Source organism: Pinus tabuliformis, chromosome 3_2 (assembly GCF_031772625.1).
Source record: "Pinus tabuliformis cultivar Carrire ecotype Pingquan chromosome 3_2, CPIR1, whole genome shotgun sequence".
Lineage (NCBI taxonomy): Eukaryota > Viridiplantae > Streptophyta > Pinopsida > Pinales > Pinaceae > Pinus > Pinus tabuliformis.
Window position 1 is genome coordinate 1045503489 of NC_142302.1, and position 10388 is coordinate 1045513876.

The window sequence follows — 10388 nt, forward strand, 5'->3', positions numbered from 1 at the left end:
TTTATCACAGGTTTACCCAAGTCTGAGGGAAAGAATGTCATCATGGTGGTAGTTGACAGAATTACCAAGTATGCACACTTTTGTGCATTATCACATCCATTTAAAGCCAATACAGTTTCTACTGCATTTATGGAAACAATTCAAAAGCTACATGGAAACCCAAAGATTATTGTAAGTGACAGAGATCCCATTTTCACTGGAAATTTTTGGACAGAATTATTTTCTTGTCTTGGTACTCAGTTAGCTCATAGCTCATCTTATCATCCTCAATCTGATGGGCAAATTGAGATAGTAAACATATGTTTGGAAGGATATCTTCGTTGCTTTGTATCTACTAAACAGACATAATGGGTCAAATGGTTGCCTCTGGCTGAATGGTGGTATAACACTTCCTTCCATACAGCAACAAAAATGACCCCATTTATGGTACTTTATGGGTATCAACCACCATCCATCACATCATATTTAAGAGAAAATTCTAAGGTTCAAGCAGTGGAACATCACATCGAACATCAACAACAAGTCCTCCAACTCTTAAAGGATAAACTCGCGTTGGCACAGAATAGAATGAAACAACAGGCATATCAACATCGCAGTGAAAGAAGTTTTGATGTAGGTGATTGGGTATTCCTACGGCTACAACCATATAAGCAAATGTCCCTCAAGCAAGCTAAGAAGGATAATAAATTATCACCAAAGTATTATGGTTCGTACAAGGTGTTGCAAAAGATTGGTAATATGGCATACAAATTTGAGCTTCCTGCAGCTTCTCGATTGCACCCAGTTTTCCATGTTTCATGTTTAAAGAAGGTTATAGGCGACAAGCTCCCAGCTCAAACAATATTGCCAGAACTTGACGAGGAAGGAAAAATTATATTGGAACCGGAAGCAGTCACAGAAACAAGAACTCGACAGCTACGAAATCGATCAATTTTAGAGTATCTTATCAAGTGGAAGAACTTATCCGCTGAAGATTCCACATGGGAGGATGAGAATTTTATGCAGAAGTATCCAGAACTACTCAAGCATTGAGGACAACACTTTTTTGAAGGAGAGGGGCATGTTGGCTTCCTATAATACTAGTGATTACCCCATTACTATTGTAGTTATACCCCTTATTAATATTGTTGTGCCCCTATTGCCCCCATATTGTTATTACTGTGCCCCATAGAATCCCTCTATTGTTATTTTTGTGGCTTTATATTATTATTGTTAGGTTGACTGGGTTATATTGTGACTCCTTAGACTCCTATATATAGAAATGAGGTTTTGTCATTTGAATCATCCAAGAATTGTTCATTTATGTAATGTAAAGGAGGTCGCCCCCTCGAAGAGGCTGAATTCTAAGGCGTTGATCTATCTTTTCTATCTTTTCTTGAGTTGGTTTCATAACAACAACATTGCCTACACCTCATTCTCAAATCCTCACTGCTTTAAAAAAAACATACATATTTTTCTTAATTTATATTTTCTAGCACTATTAGATGATGAGAAGTTATCCCAAATTAAAAAATTGCATATCTCTAATCATAGACATTTTCTCTTACAAGTATTGCTATTTCATTTCATTTAGGTGTTCATTGGTTTGATCTCACATTGATAAAAGCTCACTTAGTTAATGTTGCATTGGGCATATCTATCTCTTCAAATCCCATTTTTATTCCAAACCATGGCCATAGAACTAACATTTATAATATGTTCCAATGTGCATTATATTATAACCTCTTTATGCTTGTATTCTTTATCTTGACTAAGTGATTTCTGATTCTCTCACTAATGGTAAAAGAAATATTTTTACTAATACCATATAGTAAGGGGTATGCACCTTTACAATTGGTTCTTTAGAATCATTTGGGAACTTTCTCAACTTTCTTTGAAGACTTTTTTGATACATGGGGAAACAAAACAAGACAATTGTATAATGCTATTTTTTCTCCATTGTTCTAAATTAAAGCATTTTTAATTTCAACTTCACAAGTGATTTTTTTTACATTTAATTTATATAGATTAAGGAGTTTTCACACATATTATTACATGTTTCTCTATACCAAAGAAAGTTATAGTTATAACTATAAAGTCATTTTGCAAGCCCAAGTAATTATAAAAAGAAGTCATCTCTAATTTTCATCCTTTAATATGAAGGAAATCCCTAGATTCTAAGCACCCATCACCATTACTTTTCTTTTGCTTACCTTAGTTGTCATGGCAAAGTAGCAACAAAATTTTCATAAGGCTACAAGATTCCTTTGCAGGTGATGTTTTCCTTTTGGCAACATAATAACAATACACATTGTATTTTGCTACAAATACTTATTCTCCACCTTTTTATAAATAATGACATCTTTGTTTTACACTAAAATTATTGTTAATTTTGTCTCTTTTAACTGAAAATGTCTACTTCATTGAAAGTCCTAATTTCTTCATTCCTTCCTAAAATTCTATTAAAAATAAGTCAAATATATTTTTTTTTTAACTAAAATCTTAAAAATATAATACAAATTAACATTAGTTTTTTTTTTTTCATATCTTTTTTTAGAGAGTAACTATAAAAATAATAAAAAATTCAATTAAATATTTATGCCAAAAACCTGATAAAATAAAGCTAAAAACTTATTTTAATATGTTCACATGGTTTGCCAAAAGAGTCACTCTCTTATTAATAATAATATTTTTATCATTTTCCACCTTTATATATAAAATACATGGCTAATAACTATCATCTTGCCTTTAAATTAAAAACATCCTTTTAACTATAATCTTCCGTCATAATATCTTGAAAGTGGTTTTATGATTTTTTTGGTTAAAGCCATATCCATCAATTTAGTCTTCATCACATACACACGGGCTTGAAAGTGATTTCAGGATCTTTCTGCTAAAATCTATATATCTGTCAGAAAAATGGCTCTAATGATAAGACTTAGTTACCACAAAATTCCTCAATTTTTCGTTTGTTTGTATTATCAGAATCCATCAAATCTTATAAAATTCATACCATCTAGACCATAAAACTGGAAGCAACTTCAGATTTTTAACGATTTTCACTGCAGTATCAGCTTCAAAAATTCCATGGAGGTTCTTACTATCATGAACTCAACCATAATGCGAACTTATTTAAGCAAATCCTCCTCTACTCACGCGGACACCATATAAGTGAATCTTCCTCTACATACTTGAAAAACTGGAAAACAATGAAGTCTAATCCCAATTTCTTACTTTAAATAGTTTTGAGTTAAATGACACTGTAGGTATGATACAAATTGTTGAGAATAAAGCTCGGCAATGATGCATAATTTATACTGGATTGTAACTCCTGGTTAAGATTAAACAGTAATATTACATAAAATCTAGAATTCTCACTAAAAGTTTACAAAATTGCAATTGATGGAATTCTCAATATTCACCAATGTCATATTAGATATATAAAGATGTCCCCTGTAAATTCAAACCATTAGTGGATTTTTCATGTGAATCATCATGTTTCAGCGATAAAATTTTGTTGTTTTTTTTTTTTTTTTTTTATTTGTTTTTCAAGGTGTCTCTGATCTTCCAGGTATACCCTGTGGCTTGAGGAGCTGTGGCACAAGGGCATTTACTTAAGGATCGCACCTGGCTACATCAGCTTTAAGCGGACTGGGTTTTTTAACATGTCTCTTCCCCCTAGCACAGCGCACAACCACCCGGTGAGGATTGATCCTTAGTCGCCTTGCTAACGAGACCCATCCTCAACCCGTTGTGCTAATAAGACTTGTCCTTCTTCTATATTCCTTTAAAAATAAAACATATCATAAATTGTGGTAAGAAAAGATCCTTTAAGATAAGAGTAAATTTTAATTGATACTTTATGAGATGTGTTGCTGAACCCCCTCTGAAACTTGGAATTTCATTCCTAAACAAAGCAATCGAAGTTAGATACACACTATAATCATGGAAGTCATGGGATTCTCTTGCTTTCCAAATTTGTCGAAATATGAATGGAAGAATTGATTAATGTTATTGATGTACAATTGAATCCTGCAATCTGCTAACGAATGACTTGAGTCCTACATTCATACCCAATCCACTGTTAACCTGCAATCATACAGCTTAATACCAGGAAATTTATTGGCATTTATCTGTTTGTGAATTACAACACTCTTCTATAGTCATATAGATAGAACCTTTACGCAGATGAAGTTGTTTTATTTTATTTCTTTTCAAAGGAAAACAATTCTAAATTTCTATTTCGAAGAAAATAAAATTACATTTTGTATTCCCTCTCTAATGGTGCCAAACCTTTCTTTCCGAGTATTCCAAAAGAAGTCAAAACAAACTCCTAACCTTATTAAAACAATCACATTTAACATTATACACGGGCGACAAAGTTCTGTTTACATTTTCTAATGGCTCTACCACAGTGCTAAACCTGCTCCTTCAGAGCACTGAAAAATAAATAAAATACCCTTCTAACTTTATTAAAGCAGTCCCATTTAACATTATATACATACCAAAAGGTTATGTTCACAATTTCTTCTTAAAAGTTACATATCCGTCTTCTGATTTCACTAATCAAGTTCCAAAAAAAGGATAGCTAAGGCCAAGAAGCAGCATGTAGAAAACGGATCATCCCCACAGATATCACACAATAAGGTTGCATCATCCCAAAAATGATCTTGTGACAGCATGCATTCTAGTTTCATCTCTTACTGTTCAGTGAAGATGCATCAGAAAGCAACTTCTAATTCCTGTTTGCAGAGCATGTCTGATTAAAGATTTAACTCCTTGTCTACAGAATAAAACGGAGAATTTATCAACCATCTCCATGACTCGTTTAAACACAGGTTCCATTTGTAAGGTTTAAAGTTGATTTTTTCCATTTACCCATCTATTGCCATTTATGAATCCCCAGAGATCTTAGTGTTCTTGATATCTCTTTAAGTAGATAATCTTAATAATGGTAAGAGTGAATTTATTTCTACCCAATTGTTTGTTCCAGGACCCAAAGCAGCTCTATACTCCACAAAATGACCATCTGAAATAGTAGCACTCCTCCAATACCACATGTACTAGGAACCCCTTGGGAAACTCAATCAAAGGAGCCACAACACTGTTTTGTCAATATCCAACTCTCAGAGCATTCTTGAAGTCTTCATTTTTCCAGCTGTCCATATTCTATTCATTAGAGAATCTGACTTGATGCATTACTTCAAAGGATGAGATTTCTTTATCTTGGAAAGTCTGCGAGTTTCTTGCTCGCCAATCAGCCCAGGAAACCACAAAGGGAAGGGCCCTATGCTCCAACAATTTGTCTTCCCGCTACTGTTTAAAATAGTCCTTAGTTGTGTTCCCCTGCCAAGACCCTCTCCCCCTAGAAAGAGAAGAGCTTCCTTCTAAATTACCTTTGTAAAGGGACAAGGTACCAGAAGGTGGCTTGGTGTCTCTACATCTTTTTTACATGAGATGCATCTCCCTAGACCCTGCCAAGACCTTCTCTACATGGATTCCCAAGTCAACAAACTAGAAAAACAGTCTTCTTGTTTTAATTTAAGTTGTAGTTTTTCTTTGCATAAACACTTCCACCACCAAAAAGCTTCACCGTAATGCTCCTTGGAGAACATTGCTTTATATCCCAGATTGCTGTATAGATACCTGAGGCTGAGTTCTCAGATCAGAGTAGTATGCCTTCCTCATCTCTAAATCTGATGGAGCTGAGTTGAAGTCTCTGCACAATTTCTATCCATGAAAGCTCCTGAGTTTCTAGCCCCAAATGGTGAGCTGATTTCCAACAAAGAAAGTTGCTTTTGCTCTATTTCCATCAATGAAAGTTGCTCTTATTCTATGAAAGAGGTCATATAAAAAAATATAGTAGATTTAATGTTTTCCATACATTGAGCTGAAATAATTTTTACTAAACTATAGTACTGTATATAGTTTGATCAACTTGTCCACTTAAGGTTGGTAGAGATCAAAGCTTCATTACAACGTTTCTCCACTGCATACTCATGATGGTTTCATCTTTGACATTCAGTCAAATTGAGTATATCAACTAATAATCAGACCCACTATATAACAAAGAATACTCATGATGGTTTCATCTTTGACATTCAGACAAATTGAGGATATCAACCAATAATCAGATCCACTATATAACAAAGAAGGTTTTGTGATGTCATGTATTAAGACGTACTGTTGCTGATTTTTCACATATGTATTCAAGAGTAAGTTGTCAAAAATTTGTGTATTTATTTTTAGGGGTAGTGTTGTTAGAAACTTGTAAGAGTGATACACTCCTTCGGTTTTAAAAATAACTTAAAACGATTAGCTTATGAAGAGTGAACATGTCATTAAGCACAGTGTTGTTGGAACCCCATAAACAAGAATGAGAAATACTCATAACTCATGAAAAACCTCAATAAACAATTCACTCATGAAAAAAAAACATATCATCCACTGGATTTAAATGAAATGGAGAACATTAAAGTTAAACCCAATTAACAATGAATGTAAAACCCTTACATATATCAGAGAAAATATTGAACCTTCTTAAATTGATTTCACTTTGCCAATGTTAATATAATACTTGTACTTTACCTGTTCAAGAGTAATGATTTGGCATATACACATGTTTTCAATTAAAAATAATTATATATTATTTTCAACTCAATAGTAATGCTTGTGCCTTGGAAGAGAATCCACATTGTAAAATATGTTCACAACTATTCAGTCAAAATATTGGCATTAACGATCCTTTTTTGTTGTAACTTGTTGGGGAAATTAGTTGAAATCACTAACTTTACTTTCTAGTTTATTGTCTACTCTCTTGTCGAACAACTCCAATGTTGAATTTCATTCCTGAACAGCGCAATCGAAGTTAGATACACACCATACTGTTCACACAGTCATCAGATTTTCCAGCTTCCCAAAATTGTCAATATGGCAACCCTGCAGGACACAATTTGTTTATCTACTATTGAACTCTGTGTCATACAGTCATTGCTAATCATACCAACAATTAACCAATCATACAACTTAATACGACCAAAGTTACTTGCATCGATTCTGTTTCGAATTACAACACTGTCCTCTTTACATATAGATTGAGCTATCATGCTCTTACAGATCAAGCTTTTGCTTTATGAAGGAACTTCAGAGAAGCAAAATATATCATACTTTGTTTTCCATACATTGGAGTGAAATAGTTTTGTGTTTAGAAGAAAAGGCATCTGCCAAATTTAGAAAGGAAGAATAATTGAGGAATGGATTAATCCTCAATTCCAAACGAGATGACTTGCATGTGTAGTAAAACACACAGCTCATCACACCTTCCATCACACCCACCGTTGAATACATAAATATAAGCAGAGGAGCCTCCCACATTGCTGATGAGCTTATTCTACTGCTATTCTCATTATAGAAGCTGCTGCCATGCCTCATGCCTATCACTCTGTACTGAAACAGGCTCTCAACCAACGCCAAGGTCATGTTTATAACGAGTGCAATTAGAAGAGCGATCTGCGTTCTGCCTCTTATGAGAAACATGGCCTTGAAAACAGCATCCAGGCCATAACAACAATCAGCTTCCATCACACACACAACTGTGGCCAAATTGCAGACTATCATGGCATGAGCAAACACAATTGAATAAAGAATCCCCCCACACATAGCAGCCCCAATCCCCCATATTGCAGGCAATCCCAAAACAGATGCCCCATTAATGATTGAAGACATTAGCACAAACATTAGAGCGTTGAATCCCAGGATTAACAGACACACCCAGATATAAGTCACCACAAGGCGTTGCCAGAGCTTGGGCAGTTGTTGAATCAGCCTCTGCCATGAAGGCCTATTGCCTGCATAAGTGTCAGCAACTGTATGGGCAACTGCTACTCTTGACCACAGTGAAAATGTTGCCAGAAAAGGAAAGCAGAGTACATAAGACAATATTGTCTCAGCCAGCTTACGATAAAATAGTTGCAGGGTGTAGTAGTTATGATGATTAGGGTTGATCAATCCTGTAGTACCATAACCAAAGGCAGCTTGGATTCCGAGTGCCAATTTGGCAACAAGGATACGATCCAGGAAGGCATGGGAGAGAATTATAGCAGCAGAAGCAGGAAATAACAGGAGGAGTGCAACAAAAGCCAAGGAGTAGTGTTGCAGAATAAGTGCGGCAGACTCCCTTGCAATTCCCACCCCAGTCAATATGAAAAAGTCATCCAATTTCCTTAATGCCTTTCTCCCAGACATCCTCGCCTACTCCTACTTCATGCAATTCCAGGGGTAATTGCAGTCCCCTTGAATTGAATTCTCTGATTTTATCAGTTCGCTCAGCCACTCTGGGATACCAAATATTCTCTCCCCTCTGAATGTATATATATCCTTCTGGAGCTAATGCAGGGGGAGTATTGGATCTCGATAACGCAACGGAAAACAAAATGAATGGCAGGCGTTTGAATTGATGAGATGTGGGCTCGCCTGGACATGGCAGCATGCAATAATCTACCATAAAACATTACCACACCTTTCTTATCAGATTATTAAGATATTTGTGCTCAAATTATTCTATCTTGGAATCCAGATGAGATAAGCACAGATCGATCAAATGCGTTAGAAGAGATTATCAGGCCACCTCCAACGAAAAAGTTCGTTTCAACAACACCAACCAGAACAACCTGTCCACCCACCATCGATTGCGACCCCTTACCCTGCACTGTACACGGGGCACTCAAATACGGACGTATCCATTAAAATTACACTGTATGATGTTCAAATTGTCATTTAAATGATTTGAATTTTGGATCTACTGGAAAATGTCACATACTGAAATTGTCCATTCTTACCAGTAAATTTTTTCAATGGAAATTAACAGAGTGAGTCTTATTACTCAAAAAATTTCAACAGAAATTAATCAAATTCAAACCCTGATCGCAATTTTACTTAATATTATTATAAACCTGTCGAGTGAAAATTGTGGAGAATGCTTCATTAAAACGTTTCTCGAGTAGGTATTCATGAGATTTGCAGTGTTGCCAAATAAAGCGGATGAATTTTTCAACTAATTATTAGACCCGCAATATACAATACAGAAGGTTCTGTGATCTGTCACAATTGGAGGCTTGTTGCCGACTCAATTTTAAAAATATATTCAACATGAGTCAGAGAAAATTAAATACTGATGATGGACGTCAATTAATTATGTTTCTGAGGAGACCCACACCTAAATTCGTGAAAATCAAGTAACAATATGGCATATGAGATCTACAGTGTACAGATAATTATATTTCACAGCAGACCCACTTCTAGTTTTAATTCTTGGACAAGTAACAGTATATTATGTGACAAATTTTAAAAGCATATGATATTTACACATATGAAAGGCATCTGGTAGTTTCTAAAATTGTAAGAAGGCATCTGGTAGTTTCTAAAATTGTAAGAGTATATGAAGTGATATATTGAAGGCATATGATATGTACAGTGGGAATAATTTTCCACCATGAAAATATAAAGGAAAATTATACATTTTTTAAATTTAATTTTAAAGTTGAGGCTAAATTTAAATTAAATATTATTATATTTAAACTTAATTTAATTTTGAAGTTAAAGTTAAATTTAAATTAAATATTAAATTTGTGTTTTTTTGATATGTTATTATATTTTTCGTAAGTATGGTATTATATATCTTATTTGATTAGGTCCCAGATTGGATTGGATTAGGTAGTTTAATGACAGCTTTCTTTATTCAGTTTTTCTTTTAACTAGATTAGTTTGTCTTTGATCGTTTATCTATAGTTTAACATTGAGAAATCAATTTTTGTTATTTTTTATTATTATTTAAATTTATTTAACAAAAAATGATTTATTTATTTATAAGGTGATTGGTGAGCTCTTGGACTATTTAGTAACTTCCATTTCTATTAGTTAGTGATTTTTGTTTTATTTTCTTTTTATTTATATTTTATTTTTCCCTTTTTCTATTATTTATAGTTTTTCTCAATATTTTCAATTTAGGATGACTATTATTATATTGAAAACATATTTTAAAAATCTAATTATAAATATTTATGTATATTAATAAAAAATAACACACATATATATTAAAGTGTATATATGTGTTAATGTAAAAAATATTAACTGATCATATTTCTTAATTTTTGATAATGACATTCAACAATACAATATTTTATTAGTTGTTTTACTTTTCTAATTAAATCTTTGTATTTATTATTATTTAATTTAATTAAGCTATATTTAAACTAAGCCGCATGTACTAGCTACTATGTAGCTTTTGTTTTATGTTTTGTGAATCAGTAAGCATGAGCCATTATTACTATGTAGGTCTTGTTTTATATTATGTTTTTAGTCAATGTTTTGAATAAGTAAGCATGAGTCGTTATCATAATTCGAGATGCATC

The 10388-nt window shown here is 33.6% G+C and overlaps 1 protein-coding gene across 1 annotated transcript; it reads right to left on the reverse strand.

Moving 5' to 3' along the window:
• Nucleotides 1-6999: 6999 nt before the first annotated feature.
• LOC149184177 (uncharacterized) lies at nt 7000-8543 on the reverse strand. The gene has a single exon (XM_089418849.1). The coding sequence runs from the start codon at nt 8221-8223 to the stop codon at nt 7141-7143; it is 1083 nt and encodes a 360-aa protein (XP_089274975.1). The 5' UTR covers nt 8224-8543; the 3' UTR covers nt 7000-7140.
• Between the last annotated feature and the right edge of the window lie 1845 nt (nt 8544-10388).

Bases quoted from the DNA above. Each gene is read 5' to 3' on its own strand.
- LOC149184177 (XM_089418849.1), bottom strand. From the start codon at position 8,223: ATGTCTGGGAGAAAGGCATTAAGGAAATTGGATGACTTTTTCATATTG.